General features: G+C 42.4%; 1 protein-coding gene across 8 annotated transcripts; it reads left to right on the top strand.

Moving 5' to 3' along the window:
- Window positions 1–5,008: 5,008 nt before the first annotated feature.
- slc8a1a (solute carrier family 8 member 1a) lies at window positions 5,009–18,444 on the top strand (the record flags this gene model as incomplete). Of its 8 annotated transcripts, none has more annotated exons than XM_079160095.1 (9): window positions 5,009–6,798; window positions 11,927–12,033; window positions 14,667–14,687; window positions 14,834–14,853; window positions 16,459–16,546; window positions 16,838–16,965; window positions 17,153–17,252; window positions 17,348–17,617; window positions 18,068–18,444. In XM_079160095.1, 9 exons carry the CDS (start codon window positions 5,009–5,011, stop codon window positions 18,442–18,444), a joined length of 2,901 nt encoding a protein of 966 aa, XP_079016221.1. The 8 variants fall into 8 exon arrangements, with proteins under 8 accessions (XP_079016221.1, XP_079016222.1, XP_079016219.1 ...); XM_079160096.1 differs by having other exon boundaries at window positions 14,834–14,855; window positions 16,482–16,546; XM_079160093.1 differs by lacking the exons at window positions 14,667–14,687; window positions 14,834–14,853 and having other exon boundaries at window positions 11,927–12,041.
- Between the last annotated feature and the right edge of the window lie 4,420 nt (window positions 18,445–22,864).

The following is a 22,864-nucleotide window of genomic DNA, read 5'->3' as shown; positions in this document are numbered from 1 at the left end:
CTGTGTGAAGTTGTTTCGTTAATCGTGATGGTGCCGCTCCACCAACAGTTCATCCACTTTCACTCTAAACTAAATGTTGACCTGGTGGTGGCGCTAGAGAGAAAGTCACAGGATCTCCAGAGTCATCACATTTATGTCTGAACCACATTCCTTCAGTCCATCCCATAGTTCATAGTTCAGTCCACTAGCATGGCTAAAAACAAACAGCATTATGATTTGAGTTCCTCTGATTGATGAGCGTTCATCACTGAACAGTTTGTCCTGAAGGGGGCGCCATACTGTCACATGTACATGGACTCAACAGCTGAACCACACAAACACACTCACTCTGTCTCTTTAGTGTCGGAGCACAAACATCCTCCAGAAAACTCAACAAAACAAGTCTGTTTAAATTCACACATGAATATGAATTCACCTTTTTCATAGAAATAGTAAATATAGTGTTGATTTGTCAGATAAATGCTGAAAGTCTTTCTGCTTCTGTGATGTTTCACTCATTTCTTTAACATTCAAAGGTTCTGTTGAGGTTCTATTGAATCTTTAAACGTGTGTCATCATCATGATGTCATCAATGTGTGTGTAACAGGTGTGTGTGTGTAACAGGTGTGTGTGTAACAGGTGTGTGTGTGTGTGTAAGAGGTGTGTGTGTAACAGGTGTGTGTGTGTGTAAGAGGTGTGTGTGTAACAGGTGTGTGTGTAACAGGTGTGTGTGTGTGTAACAAGTGTGTGTGTAACAGGTGTGTGTGTGTGTAACAGGTGTGTGTGTGTGTAACAGGTGTGTGTGTGTGTAACAAGTGTGTGTGTAACAGGTGTGTGTGTGTGTAACAGGTGTGTGTGTGTGTAACAAGTGTGTGTGTAACAGGTGTGTGTAAAAGGTGTGTGTGTAACAGGTGTGTGTGTAACAGGTGTGTGTGTGTAACAGGTGTGTGTGTAACAGGTGTGTGTGTGTAACAGGTGTGTGTGTAACAGGTGTGTGTGTGTAACAGGTGTGTGTGTGTAACAGGTGTGTGTGTAACAGGTGTGTGTGTAACAGGTGTGTGTGTGTAACAGGTGTGTGTGTAACAGGTGTGTGTGTGTAACAGGTGTGTGTGTGTAACAGGTGTGTGTGTAACAGGTGTGTGTGTAACAGGTGTGTGTGTGTAACAGGTGTGTGTGTAACAGGTGTGTGTGTAACAGGTGTGTGTGTGTAACAGGTGTGTGTGTGTGTAACAGGTGTGTGTGTGTAACAGGTGTGTGTGTAACAGGTGTGTGTGTAACAGGTGTGTGTGTGTAACAGGTGTGTGTGTAACAGGTGTGTGTGTGTAACAGGTGTGTGTGTGTGTAACAGGTGTGTGTGTGTAACAGGTGTGTGTAACAGGTGTAGGAGGACTGGATGTACTCCAGGGTGAACAAGCTCTAAAGAGCCACCGCTGGAGGAGGAACCCCGTGTGGTTCTTGGGGGCAGCTTCAGGACCCTGACCCTCCTGATTGACATGTCAATGTGACCCTATTGAGTCCTAACACACAACAGCTGATGTCTGAACATTATAATCACTTTATGCTACATCACATGAGATACGTTAGCACCAATGAACAGCAGCATCTTAACTGAGCTCGTAGCAGGAATGTCCTTCAGACCTGATAGATGAACTACTGACAGCCTGTCAGGGGGAGAGCTCCTCCAGGAGACCACGAAGGCCCACGAGGGCCCACCAGAGACCAGCAGCTCTGGACTTGGGTTGGAATGTAAAACATACAAACCAGTTTTATTTGGTTTTTACAAAAAGTTTAGAAAGAAACAAACACAAGACGTCCAGCAGTCTGTGTGGAGTTAACTAAAGTACCCTTCACAGAGACACTGGTCCGTGCAGTATGCATTCAATCAGCACGAACTACCTTCACCCTCATATATCTGCTGTGCAAAGGATTGTGGGTCTGAATAAGCAGGAAAGCTGATCTATCGCTGACGTGGGGTCGTGCTGGACTTGTTGTCTTGTTTATCTGAACCCTGATCAGTTTGTATCACTTGAATAGACTTTATCTCTGCATCAAGTCTCTGTGGCTCGTCTGTCAGATTACAGACCTGAAGTCAAGGTCCACTACAGACCTCCTGTTCCTGCTCAGGACCCTGTGGGGTCTGCAGGTCTCTGGATGTCACCTTCGCTGTGTGGAAAGTCACGGCTGTGAAGGTTGCACAGATGTCATGTAGGAAGGGAGGGGGGGCGCTCCTCTCAGCATTCCTGCCTGTTGTGGCCCGTCGGCGTCACCGAGCTGCCGTTAGCCGTTATCTCCTCCTGGTGTCGGCGGGGACGAGGAGCTGCTGGATGGCCCCGGGCCCCGCAGAGCCTTGTATGGCCATGGCCCGCTGAGAGAGGGACGATAAGCAGCTCACAGGCAGCTATGCCTCCATGTTTAGAGCAATGTCTGTTTCTGTTAAATTTAGAGCAGTTATCGGACGCAGCTCTCCCTCCTCAGCACTCGCTCTGCTGCTGCTGCTGCTGCTGCTGCTGCATCAGGACCACAGGTGAGTACCGGCTCACAGAACAGACCAACAGGAGAAGCTTTCACTGAGTCCAGCATCTTCTCATCCAGCTGGAGATGATGCTGCTGTGATGCAATCACCTGAAGTCATGTAGTAATACTAGTGTTGTAGTAATACTGTAGTGTTGTAGTAATACTGTGGTGTTGTAGTAATACTGTGGTGTTGTAGTAATACTATGGTATTATAGTAATACTGTAGCATTGTAATAATACTGTAGCGTTGTAGTAATACTGTAGCGTTGTAGTAATACTGTAGCGTTGTGGTAATACTGTAGCGTTGTAGTAATACTGTGGCGTTGTAGTAATACTGTAGAGTTATAGTAATACTGTAGCGTTGTAGTAATACTGTGGTGTTGTAGTAATACTGTGGTGTTGTAGTAATACTGTGGTATTATAGTAATACTGTAGCGTTGTAGTAATACTGTGGTGTTGTAGTAATACTGTGGTGTTGTAGTAATACTATGGTATTATAGTAATACTGTAGCGTTGTAATAATACTGTAGCGTTGTAGTAATACTGTAGCGTTATAGTAATACTGTAGCGTTGTAGTAATACTGTAGCGTTGTAGTAATACTGTAGTGTAGTAATATTACTGTAGTGTAGTATAATTACTATCATATTATTTGATATATTAGTGCAGAAATAGGACTTCTGTATCGTCACTCTTATCAAACAATATGAAACATTAGCACAGAGCAGTTCTGTTGAATCTACGACTCAACATACAGGAAACATGTGAGACATGTGAGACATGTGAGACTAGAGGCTGTCCGTCTCCTCTGGACGTGTTGGAGACTCTTCCCATGTGTCCCACAGACCATGTTTAGTTCTGATCTAAAGTGAATCATTGCAGATATACTTTAGATTCTAACAGCACAATCTGATTAAAAAACCAAAGAGTCAAAGTGGACGTCTTCCATATTCAATATATCTTAAACTGCATTTATGTGAAGATGTTTGATATTCTACTTGTGATTGTGCAGCTTGTAGTTTCATAAACTCTTTGTGCCCAAAAACTCAATATGTTGTGATCGATTTGAGAATTATGATTATAAAATTTCTCCAGATTTATGTTAAACCCAGAAATGTATATTATTATAGTTATAGTGTAGTTAGTTATAGTATTAGAGTTATTATAGCGTCAAAGACAATGAAGTCCAAAGAGGATTCAGGAGAGAGAGAGAGAGAGAGAGAGAGAGAGAGAGAGAGAGAGAGAGAGAGACAGAGAGAGAGGGAGAGAGAGAGAGAGAGAGAGAGAGAGAGAGAGAGAGGGAGAGGGGGAGAGAGAGAGAGAGACAGAGAGAGAGAGACAGAGAGAGAGAGACAGAGAGAGAGAGAGGGGGAGAGGGGGAGGCAGAGTGGGGTCCTCAGTAGGACTGTGGAGCAGACAGCAGTTTGGTGGTTTGGTGGTTTAGTGGTTTGGTGGTTTGGTGGTTTGGTGGTTTGGTGGTTTGGTGGTTTAGTGGTTTGGTGGTTTGGTGGTTTAGTGGTTTGGTGGTTTAGTGGTTTGGTGGTCTCTGTTCTTATCAGTGTTTCTGTTTGTCGTCTCCACATCCTCTGACAGCCTTCTGTTGTTTCGCTGAAGACGCTTCATTCGTGTTTCTGCCTCCACGAGGAAAACTCTTCTGATGCTTCTTTGAGGTTCTGAAGCTGAAACTGTTGGAGTGACGGTAGGATTCTCCTTTCCACAGTTCTGTGCTTTATATACAGTCAGATGTGTAACTGTGTTATTGTGTAGTACTGCAGTAGAGCAGGTAGTACAGCAGTACGTTTTATATAATACTACAGTACGGCAGTGATGTTAGAACATTATTGGTGTTTACAGTGTCCTTAATGTATGAGTCAAAGAAAAAAGTAGTTTTTAATTGAAAAATATAACTTTTGATAAATGTCCAGTCTTATTTTAGATTACAATAATATTTTAATGTAAATGAATGATTGTCAATTAAAAAATTAAAAACATTATACATTTTTGTTTTATATAAAGTATTCGTCGCACCAAAATTAAATATAACTTAAATAAATGGTTTCAATAAGTGTTTGTTTGCATTATCACCTGATTGATGATTAGCAGTGATACATAAATCAATTCCCATCCAAAGAGTCCAAACTGACCATGTGGTCTGATAAACGGACTGAACACCCAAAAACATTCACTTTACAAAGAAGCTCTGACAATTAATGAACGATTCAGAACGTAAATGATTGTCACTATTGTCTTTGTTGTTTCAAGAACTGATCAGAACTTCTAAATACTTCTACAAAAGTACCGTTGTGTAGTTATTAGTCAGTCACTGTTCATGTTTGGAGAAAGATTGAAGAACATCTTGTGTTAAAATCACGTCATGTGAACATTCACAACAGTTTTTCTCTGTGATTCAGGAGAAGGGAAGTCGAGAAGTCGTCCATTCAAACCAGTTTCAAACATGATCCGACAGCAAAGCACTAAAATCTTCTGTGTCTTGCAGGTTTAAGCTCAACGGTCACCATGAGCCGATCCAGGACCTCGTCACTGTTCTCCACGTATCAGCTGCTTTTCCTGTCGACCATCATCTCAACTGAACTTCCAGATTCTGTGGCCGGAGGCTCCGCTCTGACCGTCACGTCCAACGACACGCTCAGCAACCGCACCACCAAATGTGGAGGAGGAGGCAGCGTCTGCGTTGAAGGCGTCATCCTGCCAGTGTGGAAGCCAGAAAACCCGGCCTTCACCGACCGCCTCGCCAGGGCCACCGTCTACTTTGTGGGGTTGGCGTACATGTTCTTGGGCGTCTCCATCATCGCTGACCGCTTTATGGCGTCCATCGAGGTCATCACCTCCCAGGAGAGACAGATCACCATCAAGAAGCCCAACGGTGAGAAGATCACCACGACGGTGCGCATCTGGAACGAGACGGTGTCCAACCTGACCCTGATGGCGCTGGGTTCCTCCGCCCCAGAAATCCTCCTGTCGGTCGTGGAGGTTTGTGGTCACAACTTTAACGCCGGCCAGCTGGGCCCCAACACCATCGTAGGAAGTGCCGCCTTCAACATGTTTGTCATCATTGGCCTTTGTGTGTCCGTGATTCCTGAAGGAGAAACCAGAAAGGTGAAGCACCTCAGGGTGTTCTTCGTCACCGCCACCTGGAGCGTCTTTGCGTACATCTGGCTTTACCTGATCCTGGCCGTCTTTTCTCCAGGCGTTGTTGAGATATGGGAGGGTCTGGTCACGCTCTTCTTCTTCCCCATTTGTGTTGGATTCGCCTACGTGGCCGACCGCAGACTCCTTTTCTACAAATACATGTACAAACGATACAGACCAGGGAAGCAGAAAGGAATGATCATCGAAACAGAGGGAGAACCAGAGCTTCCCTCAAAGGTCGACATCGAAATGGACGGGAAAATGCTGAACTCCGACGGAGAGGACACAGGGTTTGATTTTAAGGAGCTGGATGAGGAAGAGGCCCGCAGAGAGGTGGCCAGGATCCTGAAGGAGCTGAAACAGAAACATCCCGAGAAGGAGATGGAGCAGTTGATGGAGCTCGCCAATTACCAAGTTTTAAGCCAGCAGCAGAAGAGTCGGGCTTTCTACCGCTGTCAGGCCACCCGGATCCTGACGGGAGCAGGAAACATCCTGAAGAAGCACGTCGCCGACCAAGCCAAGAGAGCCACCCAGCACGACATCTGCTCCGAGGTTTCAGTGAACGACTTTTCCTCCAAGGTGTTCTTCGACCCCGGTACCTACCAGTGTCTGGAGAACTGCGGCACTGTAGCACTGAACGTGGTGCGCCATGGTGGAGACCTAACGAGCACAGTCTCCGTGGATTACCGGACTGAAGACGGCACCGCAAACGCCGGCTCAGATTACCGGTTCACTGAAGGAACGATCGTATTCAAACCAGGCGAGACCGAAAAGGAACTCCGCATCGACATAATTGACGATGATATCTTTGAGGAAGATGAGCATTTCCTGGTTCACCTCAGCAATGTGAAGGTCACATCAGAGGGCGCCGGCTCAGACGAGGCAAACCACGTGGACGCCCTCGCAGGTTTGGGTCTGCCATGCTCGGCCACCGTCACCATCTTTGATGACGACCACGCAGGGATCTTTACGTTTGAGGAGCCGGCGGTGACCGTGAGCGAGAGCGTCGGGGTGATAGAGGTGAAGGTGATCCGGACCTCGGGAGCTCGCGGCGTCGTGATGGTGCCGTACAAAACCACGGAGGGGACGGCTAAAGGAGGCGGCGAGGACTTTGAGGACACACATGGAGTCCTGGAGTTCGAGAACGATGAGATCTTGTAAGTACAAATCTTCTGTGTGAGTTCCTCTGATTCTCTGACTCTGAGTCTTTATGTCAAAACAAACTTTATTATTATTATTATTTCTGACTGTATTGATTACTGTTTGACGACTGATGGTTCATTTAGACAAAGGGTCCTGAGTTAAGGAGTTAGGCAGATGAAGCGGGTCAACGTGTCAGAGAAGGTTAAACATCGGCTGATGAGTCCGCTCACACTCATGGACGTTGATGTGGGCGGGGCCAAGGTGGACCTCAATGTATTATTCTCTCAACATTTGCTTGACATTGCTTGTTAAATGTCTCTCGTGGACGTTCTGATGATTTGAACACTTGTGTATACCAACCAGCCTTTCAGCTGCACAAACTGTCTTCAGCGGATGATTCTCCAAAACCTCAGATCGTATTAAACAACAAGGCTCAAATGGGCAAAGCAATGTGCAACCACATGAATGATTATTACTGTGGTTGAAGTTAGAAATATCATGGCTGCAGTTTAAAAACACCGACACAAATACACCTTTCCCCCTCACTACGTACATTCACGACTCGAGGATGCTGCAAGTTACAATGTTATCCGTCATTTAGCGCCCACTATGCAAACTTTAGTGGTGCATGTTTTTACCTGTTATCCATCTTTAAGGTATTTCAATAGTATTTCAAATGTCCACAACCTACTCGCGACGATAAATCCAACGTCCAGTGTTCTCCGGTTGAGTGTTTATCAGCGGACGTGTTTCTGATCACGTAAATATGTAAACTGTTGGTGGAAACAGTTCTAAAGATAACATTTAGATTTTCAGCCATGAAATATGATCCAGACATCCTCAGAAGATGAATCCTACTGGACAGGTCAAATATCTTTGTTTATTTAGTTTTAGTCTGTTTTTGTTGTGATTCATGAATATCAGGTCAGAACTTATAGGTGATTATAGAGCAGTCAACTGACTCATAATGTATTATTTGCTTGATGATATAAATCTTTATGAATTAAGATTCTTCACTTTTTGTTTCCTGCACATCCTTGAAGCTTTACTCAAACATAACATTTAAATATTGAATTTATGATATAATTGTGTGTTTTGCAGTCTGTTAACACGATGAAAAGATTTCAGGCAGTATTGAAAGAAATGGTCCCAAAATGTCTTTTAGCGTGCGATTGTTGTGGACGGATTGAAGTGCACGTGATTGGCTAACACACACACACACACACACACACACACACACACACACACACACACACACACACACACACACACACACACACACACACACGGTATGATGTCACAGGAGTGCAGAGCTACAGGTACTTGCTTCCTGCAGACTTCAGTCGTGCTCTGTGGCTGTATACGGATGTAGATGCATTTCTGGACACTTTTTAAGTTTTCTAATTAATCAATACTCATCGATTCTCAGACTCCTAATTTATGATGTATTAGTACATTTTTGTTTACCAGTATTTTTCTCGCTCTCTCGTGTTTTTTGAAACAGAGTGTAAATGTGGTAAAATTCTGGTTTAAATCAGGAACTTTGCAATCAAAGAATCATAGAGAAGTCAGAATGTGAACATTTGGTTTCTTCACTAAGTGTTGCAGTAAGCAGCAGCTGTATGATGGTCTGTATTGAACGCGGGTTTCTTTCTGTAGCTCCTCCTGAACGCGATCATGTGACTCGGCCTCAGGTTTACAGGCCTCACACACTCTTTCCATGTCTGCGGGCAGCAGGAATGAAATGACAACACGTTTATTTCCAGAGCGTAAACACGGCCGCTGGCTGTGAAGGCGGCGGGAAATGAAATGGAAAAGGTGGGAAGCTCCTCTCGTTGTTTCAGTTTATTAATGAGGAAGCTGCTGGCAGAGCCTTATATAGAGCCATCAGGCTACAGGTCGAGACTGAGGACCAGTCACCAGCTCACAGCTAGTTATTGTTTTTGGGGGGGTTATCAACTAGTGAACAGGAAGTGAGCATATATGGACTGAGGAGGAGTGACGTAGAGACGCCGTATACGTCTCTGGTAGAGACCTGTCAATCACTGTGTAGCCCCGCCCCTAAAGCATCCCCTGCTTTATGGTCTGTTTGACTCTAAATGGACCATCATTTACTAAATGAACATCATGCTGTATTGAAGAAGACTTGAAACTAGAGATTGAGACCATAAACTCATGTTTACAATGTTTACTGAGGTAATAAATCAAGAGAGAAGTAGAGTCATTTTCTCATAGACTTCTATACAACCAGAGGAGTCGCCCCCTGGTGGTCACTAGAGAGAATGCAGCTTTAACACATGAAGAACTGAAGAACTAGAGGTTGTCTTATTTTACTGAAGTACAGAAGTCACATGAGGAACAAACCTCTTACTCAGGAGGTCGCTGGTTGTTCCACCTCCTCTCCCGCCGCCCAGTATCTGATGTAGCGGTCTTCATACTTCCTCGCTCAAGATTGCGTCGATAAAATACAAAAGAATTTTGTTGAATCTCTACAAATTACAAGTGCATTTTATTTTGTCGGTATAGCTTTGAATGCTGGATGTGAAGGGTTAATGTGAGCATGTGCAGTAGGAAGTGTGAAGCTTTAAACTCTGTTTGTTTCACTCATTACGACTGAAGTTAAATACGAGACGAGAGACGTTCAGTTAAAGGAGCATTTCACCCTCAGAGGTTTCTTTTTGTCGTGTTTGTGCAGGTTCAGCTTTGTGAATTCAACCCTGCATGTTGTGTCAGTGACGGACTACATGAGTGGAGTAATGATGATTATGGAGTAATGAGTGGAGTAATGATTATGGAGTAATAGTGGAGTAATGATTATGGAGTAATAGTGGAGTAATGATTATGGAGTAATAGTGGAGTAATGATTATGGAGTAATAGTGGAGTACTGATGATTATGGAGTAATAGTGGAGTAATGATTATGGAGTAATAGTGGAGTAATGATTATGGAGTAATAGTGGAGTACTGATGATTATGGAGTAATAGTGGAGTAATGATTATGGAGTAATAGTGGAGTAATGATTATGGAGTAATAGTGGAGTAATGATTATGGAGTAATAGTGGAGTACTGATGATTATGGAGTAATAGTGGAGTAATGATTATGGAGTAATAGTGGAGTAATGATTATGGAGTAATAGTGGAGTACTGATGATTATGGAGTAATAGTGGAGTACTGATGATTATGGAGTAATAGTGGAGTACTGATTATGGAGTAATAGTGGAGTAATGATTATGGAGTAATAGTGGAGTACTGATGATTATGGAGTAATAGTGGAGTAATGATTATGGAGTAATAGTGGAGTAATGATTATGGAGTAATAGTGGAGTACTGATGATTATGGCGTAATAGTGGAGTAATGATTATGGAGTAATAGTGGAGTACTGATGATTATGGAGTAATAGTGGAGTAATGATTATGGAGTAATAGTGGAGTAATGATTATGGAGTAATAGTGGAGTACTGATGATTATGGAGTAATAGTGGAGTACTGATTATGGAGTAATAGTGGAGTAATGATTATGGAGTAATAGTGGAGTACTGATGATTATGGAGTAATAGTGGAGTACTGATTATGGAGTAATAGTGGAGTACTCCTTTGGTTAGTTGTATCTGATGTTTGTTGACCTGCAGTCGTCTGTTCTTCGGTGAGTGTGAGTGGATTTCCAGCTCGGCGTCTCACGTGTCCTTTGTCGTGCTGCCGGTGTGTCGGCCAGATAAACATCACGCTGCTCTCTTCCTTATTAGGCAGCCTGTGTTGAGCAGCAGCAGGATGCTGCTCATCGTCCAGCACTCGCCCCATAAAGCAGACAGATGAGTGCAGCCGGTTCCTCTCAGAGTCGACCACAGAGGAGGTCACCTCCGACCTCACGCTCTTTACCTCAGCCTGTCGGAAAACTGATAGGGAGCGAGTAAAACTGCAGACGTACTGCTGTACTCTAGCTTTACTTATCAGTATTCTTATATTAACGGCTCACTGATGTACTAAAGTGTTTTTAGCCTCTTTTAGAAACTAGTTTGGGTCTTCTGGCACATTTTGAAGTTCCAATTTCTCCCTCAATAACTGATCTGAATGCTTTTATCGTCTCCAGCTCAGTTCTTGTTTCTGCTATGATACAGAAACACACGAGTATAAATGAAACACTATGAGTAGTTAGTAGTACTTTATGCAGAAGGTAAAGTAAACGTTGTTTTGTCTCTTACAGCGTGAAACACATCATGTTAGTTTGTCCAGAACTCTGTGGCCTGAAAGAAAGACCTCGTCCTGAAATAGATCAAAGTACTCTGAACATGTACAGTTCTACTGAGAGAACACAAGTACCACTGGAACATGTTCTTCATCACTTCAATCCTCCGTCAGTCTGTGGACGCTAAACATCAGCTAGCGTTAGCTTGTCTGATGTCTTCAGCTTTAATCAAATGTTTGACTTCATAACTTTAACATGAAGCATAAATCCACTTTAAATGTAGTTATTATTATAATACAAAGGTCATCACAGTTATTATTAGAGTCATCAAAAACAAAACCTTTATGTTTAATATAGATTTAACTTTGATATTATTCTGTAACAATGTAAAGATGTAAAAAACAAAAGTTCTCCTTTATTTTAAAACATTACAGGTGTAAACAAACATTTAGGAAACTGATTGTTGTAACAAATCCGTCTCTAAATCAAACTTTACTCAGACTTTACTTTCACACACAGACTCTGAATCACACACGGCAAAGCTCCAAACCATCAATCTGCTCATTTTAAATAAACATGGAGATACATGAAGGCGGATCTGTTTCCACGCCGCCGGCACGTACACACACACACACACACACACACACACACACACACACACACACACACCGTGGATGTGTCCAATCAGGGCTGCTGTAGCCTGCAGCCCAGTGAAGCCTCCAAACAAACCTTCTAACTGTGTCAGCTGCTTTCTTCATGTTGGGTCACTGAATCAAATCAAACCGGTCTGAACTGGGAGCTCATCACTAGATCAGCATCTTCGTCTCATAACGTGCTCGGCCCTGAACGTTTCTTCAGGCTGTTTCCCTGCATCTTCATCACCTTGTTCTCCTCATTACTCCTCAGCCGTCTGCACACTTCTCCTCCTGCAACCTTTCTGTGTTTTTTTCTGTTTCAGCAAAACTATTCAGATCAATATAATTGATGATGAAGAATATGAGAAAAACAAGAACTTCTTCCTAGAGATCGGAGCGCCTCAGCTGCTGGAGATGAGTGAGCGGAAAGGTGGGGGCGTCGCCTTCCCACGCTGTAACCCCGCCCACATCACTAACGACCTGTAACCTCTGTTAACTCAAGCTCACCTCAGGACCTCACAGGGAGAAACAATCAACCTATTGTCACAATGAATTTCATTATCTGATGTCCCTCCAGAATAAATCCACTAAAACGCTGCTGAACTTGAGAATCATCAAGTTTTCTTCAGTATCAAAGAATTCTCTACCGAAGCACAAAACAGCTTTGCTTGCATTTTTATTTTTTTAATGCCAAGAAAACAAACTCTGGATTCTTGAGATATCGAGATAAACAACCCGTTATCACGAGAAAACAAAAGGTTGTTTCCTGTTGTATCAAAGATCAGTCGTGTCAGAACGCACTGACGGTATCTTGACTGATTTAAGCTGAAAAGGATCAAAGAGTTCTCATTATGATCAGCGAATCAGACTCCGCTTCAGTCACACAGGCAGAGAGAACGTTCAGTCCTCGTCACTTGAGGAGAAGAATGTAACTATGTAACCAGAGCGAAGTGTATCCTGGTGAACAGACGGTCCAGGACTACTTATCTCCTTATCTTGAGAAATCCGCCTTTTGTTTTCTCGAGATTCAGCATAAATGAACCCATTATTATATTATTATTATAACAAAACAGTTCACTTGTGATCTCGAGATAATAGGAGTGAAAAATAATTTCCTGTTTACAACTAATAAGAGTTACAAAACTATTAATATGAACGTTTATCATAGAGGCCGATTGTTATAGTGTGTGGAAGCCTGTAGACAAAGAAAAGAAACTGTTTCTTTTTTAAAGTTCTTCTAAAACAACTCAAATGCAATTTAATCACAACATAAGTCAAACCGGGCTAAGACTGGGCTGAATATATGAATATAAAATAAATGTTCTATCAGCATCACTTGAAGCTCTGTGATTGGATGTTTCTTACTCAAATGCATCATGGGATCCCAAAACACCTTTACTACTGAAAACCTGAGAAACCCAAACGACAGTCTGTAAACCACCAGGTGTGAGCAGGAACCAGTGAATTGACCCTTTCATGCGGTGTTACCGTGATGGAACTTCCTCCCTGCAGGCCGGATGAGGTGAGCTCATCCCACGGTGCCTCAGACACCATGACGACGGAGTCCTGTCAGATTGCATCCGTCGGCGTCTACGAGTGTGTTTGAATGTGTGTTTGTGAACTAACGCATGACCCCCTGACCTCCCCTCCCACTGTACTCTGTCATCCGCAGGAAGACCATAGCAGTTAGAGTAATTGACCATGACGAGTACGATAAGCAGGCCAACTTCTACATAGAGCTGCAGGAGCCGTGTTGGAACCAGAGGAGATGGACAGGTGTGAAGAGACACCTCTGACTTTCCCTTCATCTACCTCGAGGCGCTCTTTTCCTGCTTTTGTTCGGTTTTCTCCGGCTGCTGTCGAACTGAGACTGGCGTTAGAATAAAATAGTTGTATACGGTGTTGGTGGGTTAGAACTAGTTAGGAATGGTTGGGGCATGGTGGGACTAGTTAGGGAAGGTTAGAACAGGTCTGGACTAGTTGGGACTGATTGAGTGCTAGGGACTAGTTTGGAGTAGTTGGGAACAGGTGAGAATGGGCTTGGAAAGGTTAGGAATGAGTAAGACATGTTGGGACTGGTTCGGACAGGAAGGGGTACTTTCAACTTGTTGGGATGTGGTGGGACACGCAATGGCAGGTCAGAACAAACTGGGACTGTCCGACAGTTAGGACTAATTAGAACTAGTGTGGGAAGATTGGAATAAGTTGGATTGATTGGACTGGTTGGATCGGTTGGGTAAGGGGACTGGTTAGAACTGATTAGGACATACTGGGACGGGTAGGGACAGGATGTGGTGCTTTCCACTGGTTGGGGCATGGTGGGACACTTAAGGACACGTCTGGACATGTTTGGAGAGTCTGAGACTCGTAAGGACAGAATGGGACATTTAAGGACAGGTCTGGACAGACTGGGACTGTCGGATTAGGACAGGATGGGGTGCTTTCCACTGGTTGGGTCACTGAGGGACAGACAGGTCTGGACAAGTTCTGACCAGTTGGGACTGGTTAGGACAGAATGAGACTGACAAGAACAGAGTACGACATTGTTGGTCCTGGCTGGGACAGATTAGCATATACTTGGGAGAAATTAGGACTGTCTGGACATGTTTGGAGATGTTCAGACGGTTTTGGACACGTTGGAACAGGTTAGGACCCGTCTGGACTGGTTTGGTCAAGTTAGAACGAGTATAGACATGTCTGGAGAGGTTTGAATATGTTATATGACAGGTGTGCTTGTGGTCTGTTTGTCCCCGTCCCAGTAAACCTGCCTGTGTGTGCTTTCACTAAAACACTTAACATCATCCAGGATTTGACATAGAACTCCTACTGACATGGAAACAGGAAACATTTGAACACAGTGATGCATGTTCATGTTGTGAGGAGTGAAGTTCTTCATGCGTGAAACCTTCATCTGGATTTGAATGTGGTCCTGCTATCGTACTCTGTCAGATCAGACCGAATCATTTTCAAATAACTCTTCATCTTCAGAAGATCTGAGCTCCTCTTTTTAACTTCTTCTTTCTTTTCTCTCTCTGATTTCATCTCTCTGTTTCTTCTCTTCAGCTGTGTTGCTTCAGGAAGTCGGTAAGCTGCTCTAATGTTTCTTTTTCTGTCCTGCTGTTTGCCTCATTCATCATATCTCTGAAATACCGTTTTAAAACTAAAATCAGGACTGACTCTAAAATCAGAACTAAGTTTGACTTCTTGTTTCATATTTTCTATCCTTTCAGGTGGATTCGTCAAAACAGGTGTGTGAACACAAACACTTTCTCTGCATTGTCTCATTCGTAGTGACATAATACACTTCCTGTGAATCTGCAGACAAACAGCTGTAGGGTCAGACACCTCTCATCGGTGGAAACGTTAGCGTTAAAGCTTTACAACACTTAACGCAACAACAGACAATAACAGAGCTGCAGCACTTTAATGTTCATCAGTCTCACCGCATTTCAGGAAATAGTCACGAGATGCAATCTATGGTTACAGTTTTTCATGTCCCTCGTAACACATTTTATTTCAGGACAAAACCACCAGTTAGCTTTAAGCAACAAAACCAACAGTTAGCTTTAAGCAACAAAACCAACAGTTAGCTTTAAGCAACAAAACCACCAGTTAGCTTTAAGCAACAAAACAACCAGTTAGCTTTAAGCAACAAAACCACCAGTTAGCTTTAAGCAACAAAACCACCAGTTAGCTTTAAGCAACAAAACAACCAGTTAGCTTTAAGCAACAAAACCAACAGTTAGCTTTAAGCAACAAAACAACCAGTTAGCTTTAAGCAACAAAACCACCAGTTAGCTTTAAGCAACAAAACCACCAGTTAGCTTTAAGCAACAAAACCAACAGTTAGCTTTAAGCAACAAAACCAACAGTTAGCTTTAAGCAACAAAACCACCAGTTAGCTTTAAGCAACAAAACCACCAGTTAGCTTTAAGCAACAAAACCAACAGTTAGCTTTAAGCAACAAAACCAACAGTTAGCTTTAAGCAACAAAACAACCAGTTAGCTTTAAGCAACAAAACCAACAGTTAGCTTTAAGCAACAAAACCACCAGTTAGCTTTAAGCAACAAAACCACCAGTTAGCTTTAAGCAACAAAACCACCAGTTAGCTTTAAGCAACAAAACCAACAGTTAGCTTTAAGCAACAAAACCAACAGTTAGCTTTAAGCAACAAAACCAACAGTTAGCTTTAAGCAACAAAACAACCAGTTAGCTTTAAGCAACAAAACCACCAGTTAGCTTTAAGCAACAAAACCACCAGTTAGCTTTAAGCAACAAAACCAACAGTTAGCTTTAAGCAACAAAACCAACAGTTAGCTTTAAGCAACAAAACCACCAGTTAGCTTTAAGCAACAAAACCAACAGTTAGCTTTAAGCAACAAAACCAACAGTTAGCTTTAAGCAACAAAACCACCAGTTAGCTTTAGTTAATTCTACATTGTGGGTGAATTCTCAGGAGCTGTGACTCTGTTTTGGATCTTTACTTGAATTGTACTGCAGACAGTCTGTCACTGTTCTCATTCTCTCTACGTTATACATAAAGTTAAACAAACACATCTGTAGCCTCGTGTCAGTGTAGTCAGATTCTCTGAGCACCACAGTCGTCCTTTCCTTAAGAATTCTCCTTCACATCTTTCCTTGACCTCGTGACGTTTCCATTGAGGTCAAGGAGAAGAGGTTAGGAAAGGACATTAGGATGAGTAACCTCTGACCTCTTCAACCTCTGAGGGCTAAGGGGTACGTGGTCATGCCAACATTGTTCTCTTAGAAGTTCATCTCTTCAACATGTGTTTGTTGTTGTGGATGAGATGGAGACGTGACTTTCTCTGGTGACGGTTCTGTTCTTGACATCAGCTTCTTGTTACCTGTTCAGGCAGAGACGTCTACAGGAAGGTCCAGGGACGAGACCACCCCGCCCCCTCCGCCATTATCAACATCACAGGTACGTCCATCTTCCTTCACTCACCTCCTCAAATTCATCCGTCCTCCCGTCAATCAATCCGTCTATCAGTCCTTCCATCCATTCATCCATTCATCCATTCATCCAGTGTGATTCTTTATGACAGATTGTACTGTGACGTTTGAAAATGTTTGGATGGTTTCTGTACCAACACTATTTTATGACATGTTTATGACATTATTATGGCATGCGATACCTAAACCACCATCATGCATCCTCTCGCTCTCCTTCCCTCTCTCCTTCTTTCTCTCTCTCTCTCTCTCTCTCTCTCAGATGAGGAGGGTGAGGAGGTTTTGACCAAGAAGGAGGAGGAGGAGAGGAGGATTGCAGAGATGGGTCGGCCGATGCTGGGCGAGCACATCAAACTGGAGGTAGTCATAGAGGAGTCGTACGAGTTCAAGGTGGGTTCAGTTTCTGTTTAAACGATAAATTAAAACATCCGAATGTTTCATTATTGACCTTTAGATAGGTGACCAATCTGATGGGAGGATTTGAACAAAGAGGAACATGATCTGACTTGTTTCTGTGCCTCTCTAACTTGTCATTGGTGATTGACTGTGGAGCTTCCTGTGACCTGCTGTCTTTCAGAGCACCGTGGATAAACTCCTTAAGAAGACCAACCTGGCCCTGGTGATCGGGACGAACAGCTGGAGAGAGCAGTTTGTGGAGGCCATCACAGTCAGCTCTGGTAAGAACTTGACCTGAGTCAATCTAATATAACCCGCCCAAGCTTTAAATGTGAACCAGTGTTGACTCCCGGCTCTGCCTCCCTCTGCTGCCCAGGTGGTGATGATGATGAATGCGGCGAGGAGAAGCTGCCCTCCTGTTTTGACTACGTCATGCACTTCCTCACTGTCTTCTGGAAGATTCTGTTTGCCTTAGTTCCTCCCACCGACTATTTCAACGGCTGGGCCTGCTTCGTCGTCTCCATCTCCGTCATCGGCATTCTGACGGCATTCATCGGTGACCTGGCGTCGCATTTCGGCTGCACCGTCGGCCTCAAAGACTCCGTCACTGCTGTGGTGTTCGTAGCTTTGGGCACATCTGTACCAGGTCTGATTCTCTTCTGATTACAGTACAATACTTTACATTCATTTGGTTGATGCTGTTGTCCAAAGCGACTTCACAAGATTAGTCTGCCAAGCGTCAACCTAACCTTTACGGTAAAAACCCAAAAATAAACAGGTGCACTTTGACAACACCCAACATCACAGGTGTGTTTAGTTGCACTTGTACCAATAAAGACATGACGCGCAGCAACCACTAGATGGCAGTGAAAGCAGGTTTATTGATCTGGGTTTGTTTTCTCTCTTCAGGGGAACTCCACTGGTTTGCTTTCACTTCCATAATTGTGAGACAGATTAAACAGAAATTGGTCAATAAGTTGAGATGTGGTTTTGATATCCTGACGTTTAGTCCCTAGTATGGGTCAAACAGCAGCAGTTAAATCGACTTGATGGATCTCAAACACCGCCGATCATCTCCACTTTCTCTCTCCCTCAGACACCTTTGCCAGTAAGGTGTCAGCCACCCAGGACCAATACGCCGACGCCTCGATCGGCAACGTGACAGGAAGTAACGCTGTCAACGTCTTCCTGGGTATTGGCGTGGCCTGGTCCATCGCTGCCGTCTACCACTACTCCAAGGGTGAGGAGTTCAAGGTTGACCCGGGCACGCTCGCCTTCTCCGTCACACTCTTCACCATCTTTGCCTTCATCTGTATCGCCGTACTCATCTACCGCCGCCGGCCCGAGATCGGCGGGGAGCTCGGCGGACCCAGAGTCCCCAAGATCCTCACCACCTGCCTGTTCTTCAGCCTGTGGTTATTGTACATTGTCTTCTCCTCGTTGGAGGCCTACTGCCACGTAAAAGGCTTCTGAAAGTTCTGCTTCTGACGGGTCCCCAAAGGTTCTGACAGGTTCTTGATGAACAGTTCTGAGGGATGTCTTAAGGTTCCAACAAGGTTCCTTTGATTTGTGTTATTGGTCTAAAGGTGTGGAAGATATCTAAAGGTTGTAACAGCTTCCTGAGAGTTGATGCATTCCTAAAGCTTCTGAAGTGAACGTTGTGACAGGCCTCTGGAGACTTGGATGAACTCCTAATGGTTCCGACAGGTTTTCTGAGGTTTCTAAATGCTAAAAATGTTATATTTCATTTTCTTTAAACGTCTCATAGATTCAAAACAACTTTGATGGCTTTCTACAGATCCTGACGCATCCCTTACAGTTCCTATAGGTTCCTGCATAATGTGACAGGTTCCTGTCCTTTTCCTAAGGGTTTGAATAAACCTTTAAGGGTTCTGCTGGGTTCTGTCCAGTTTCTATAGTTTCTGTTGTTTGTCTAAGGGTTTAGATAGACGTCTTAAAGTTATAACAGGTTCCTGACAGTAGATTGGTCTCTGAAGGCTCTGTTGTCTGAGTATTCTGAACTCGTCTTGTTTGAACTCATAATAGCTGTTTTGATGATCTGACAGGTCTTTTTGGTCATTTTGATAAATCTCAAATATATTAACTGTAAAGTTCTTTAAAGGTCTAACAGGTTAAAAACATCTTTGATGGGTTTCCAGAGCTCCCATTAAAAGGTGCCTGACAGATTCAGCGTGTTCTTGAATAACTCATTAAAGGTTATTGTGGAACCCTGAAACTTCTTTGACTTTCTCCAGTGTCTCTATTGGACTGTTGTCCGGCCGCTGAGTGTTGGTAACCTCCAACAATGGACCGTCTTCATCCTCACATACCTCCCAAACATGTATCATAAATTCTTCATCTGTACCTTTGAGCATTTTAGAACATAAAACATCTACATTTTGTTGTTGAAGGACGTTGAACCGCCGAAATAATGAAAGAAGACTTCAATCTAAAACCTGAAAGACTTTTGATGTTTAAGGCGACAGGAGCGGTAGAGTTGCACCTCCATGAATATCTGCACAAAATATAACTGTGTATGTTTGTGTGTGAGTGTTTGAGTGCATACGTAACACTAAGAAGAAGAGACAGAATGATGTTCTGTGATATGATTGGCTGTTTGGAAACAGCGGCTGCCTATTGGATGATGTAAACATGAGGGCTGATGCATGTTCTCTGACGACAGAATACTTTGTCCTTTCTTCAGATATTAAAGTATAGTGTTATGAATATTTCTTCCCTCTGATTTAATGTCTAACAACTCATTATCTGAATAAAGCCCAGTGATTCTCAGAGGGACAGCACAGTCCAATGACGCTGCATCTGATTGGTTTGTTGAATGTCTGATCTCGGCCGCCCACAACAAACGGACGAGGTCGTCTCACTCCAGAACTCTCTCCTTTTATCCATACGATTGATAAAAGTGAGAGACGTCCTGTTCATGGGCAGCGTAGTTCTAAAGGTTGGAGCGCGATCATCCCCCAAATAGTCAGAGGATTATTAATAATAAGAGTGAAACGATGCCTTAATATTAAAGATAATGCTGTTGTGTTGCTTCAGTGTTTTTGTATTACTTTGTTCTGGATGAAACCAGACGCTTTACATCCGTGACGTTACGTCAGAATGTTAAAGTATTCCTTTAAAGGTCCGTAAGAAACCAACTCTGTTCTTGTCTTAGTTTGAGCCTCAGACTAACAGAGTGTCGGCCTCCATCATCATCAGGTGGAGATATTCTGGAAGAAAGTGACAAGTCATCAATTTACAGTTTTGTTTATTGTTTCAAACTTCCAACACGTTGTTCACATATCGTACAACAGAGCCGACTGTCTCTCTAAAGGGCTGGAGCTCTGCAGCGAGCTGAGAGAGGCTGACGAGCACCAACACTAGAAAACAACTCTTTGGATTTTAGGCCAACTCTGCAGCAGCAGCAGCAGCAGCTGAGGATCATGGGTAACGTAGTGTCTAGTGCTAACACATCTCTGTGAAGATGTGAAACACTCTCCCTCCATTAACCGACAGCAAAGCGTCGCTTCCATCAGAAGCTCTAAGCTGCTGACTGTCAACAAGCTGCACAAACAGTGTTGTTGTTGTTGTTGTTGTTGTTGTTGTTGCCAGACAAACAGACTTGAGGCTGCGTGAAGAATTTACAGGAAGTAATGAACATTAGTGGAGCAACGGATCAGCACAAAAGAAAGAAGGGAAATAGAACTTTTAGATCTCTGGTACTAGTTATTAACAGATTCAGATCTCTTTGATCTTTGATCACAGCAGCTGGTCGACAAGGATCCACCATATTGTATTTTTTTTGTCATCGTCCAAAACATAATTTAAACAGTCTGAAGTCAGTAAACCATCAAAAATACTAAACGTTGTACTTCTACTTTGTTATACTAATTTATAGTGTTTTTTTCTTCATAAAAACACACAATTCAAAAGATAAGGAAATAAAAGATTGTATTTTTATCATCATCATTGTTTATAATGATGTATAATAATGTTCTAAGAGCTCGTGTTAGAAGTTCAACATCATAATTCATCTCTAATATCTGTTTATATTCATGTGAAAACATCTCCTTCAAACTACTGAATTTATTCTAGTTTATCACCAAAACTACATTTTACAGACTACATGTGAACACATCATGATCAGAGACCAGAGACTAGAGACACAAGTTCTACTGAGTCAGTGAAACTTTATTTACACTGTGATGGTTAACGTTAAACTTTATTTACACTGTGATGGTTAACGTTAAACTTTATTTACACTCTGATGGTTAACGTTAAACTTTATTTACACTGTGATGGTTAACGTTAAAACTTTATTTACACTGTGATGTTAACGATAAACTTTATTTACACTGTGATGGTTAACGTTAAAACTTTATTTACACTCTGATGGTTAACGTTAAACTTTATTTACACTCTGATGGTTAACGTTAAACTTTATTTACACTGTGATGGTTAACGTTAAACTTTATTTACACTGTGATGGTTAACGTTAAACTTTATTTACACTGTGATGGTTAACGTTAAACTTTATTTACACTGTGATGGTTAACGTTAAACTTTATTTACACTGTGATGTTAACGTTAAACCTTTATTTACACTGTGATGGTTAACGTTAAACTTTATTTACACTGTGATGGTTAACGTTAAACTTTATTTACACTGTGATGGTTAACGTTAAACTTTATTTACACTGTGATGGTTAACGTTAAACTTTATTTACACTGTGATGGTTAACGTTAAACCTTTATTTACACTGTGATGGTTAACGTGAAACTTTATTTACACTGTGATGGTTAACGTTAAACCTTTATTTACACTGTGATGGTGAACGATAAACTTTATTTACACTGTGATGGTTAACGTTAAACTTTATTTGCACTGTGATGGTTAACGTTAAACTTTATTTGCACTGTGATGTTAACGTTAAACTTTATTTACACTGTGATGGTTAACGTTAAACTTTATTTACACTGTGATGGTTAACGTTAAACTTTATTTACACTGTGATGGTTAACGTTAAACCTTTATTTACACTCTGATGGTTAACGTTAAACTTTATTTACACTGTGATGTGAACGATAAACTTTATTTACACTGTGATGGTTAACGTTAAAACTTTATTTACACTGTGATGTTAACGTTAAACCTTTATTTACACTCTGATGGTTAACGTTAAACTTTATTTACACTGTGATGTGAACGATAAACTTTATTTACACTGTGATGGTTAACGTTAAACTTTATTTACACTGTGATGGTTAACGATAAACTTTATTTACACTGTGATGGTTAACGTTAAAACTTTATTTACACTGTGATGGTTAACGTTAAAACTTTATTTACACTGTATGTGTGTGTGTGTGTGTGTGGGGGGGGGGGGGTCAGTACTACGATCCGTTACAGCACTAATAAACATCCACAGCACAGTTCATATACATTATTAAAAGTTAACTTTGAACCTGAAGCTTACAGTTCATGTCTGTTTCTACATGAAGGCAAAAATGCCCCCAAAAAATAACAGATGATAGAAACAGGAAGTGAGTAAAAAGCGCAGAACAGGTCTGCTGGTACAAAACTGTGTGCGTGTGTGTGTGTATGTATGTGTGTGGGGGGGGGTGTTCAGGGTTTTTTGTAGCTGAAGATCCCCACAGGAAAGTGTTTGACGTGAGTTGACCACTGAGCAGCGAGCTGGAAGAACTTCACATCGTTCCACTCGACTCCGTCTATCGGGACTGAGACACACAATGTGTGTACCTCTCAGTGTGTGTTGGTGTTTGGAGGTACAGATCAGTCTGCTGATTCCTTTGATCAGCTGTATCAGAAATATATATATATATATATATATATATATATATATATATATATATACTGTATGCAATATGTTGA

Source organism: Pholis gunnellus (assembly GCF_910591455.1).
Source record: "Pholis gunnellus genome assembly, chromosome: 5".
Classification (NCBI taxonomy): Eukaryota; Metazoa; Chordata; class Actinopteri; order Perciformes; family Pholidae; genus Pholis; species Pholis gunnellus.
The sequence above is the reverse complement of the archived record's forward strand: the minus strand, read 5'-3'. Positions and strand labels throughout refer to the sequence as shown.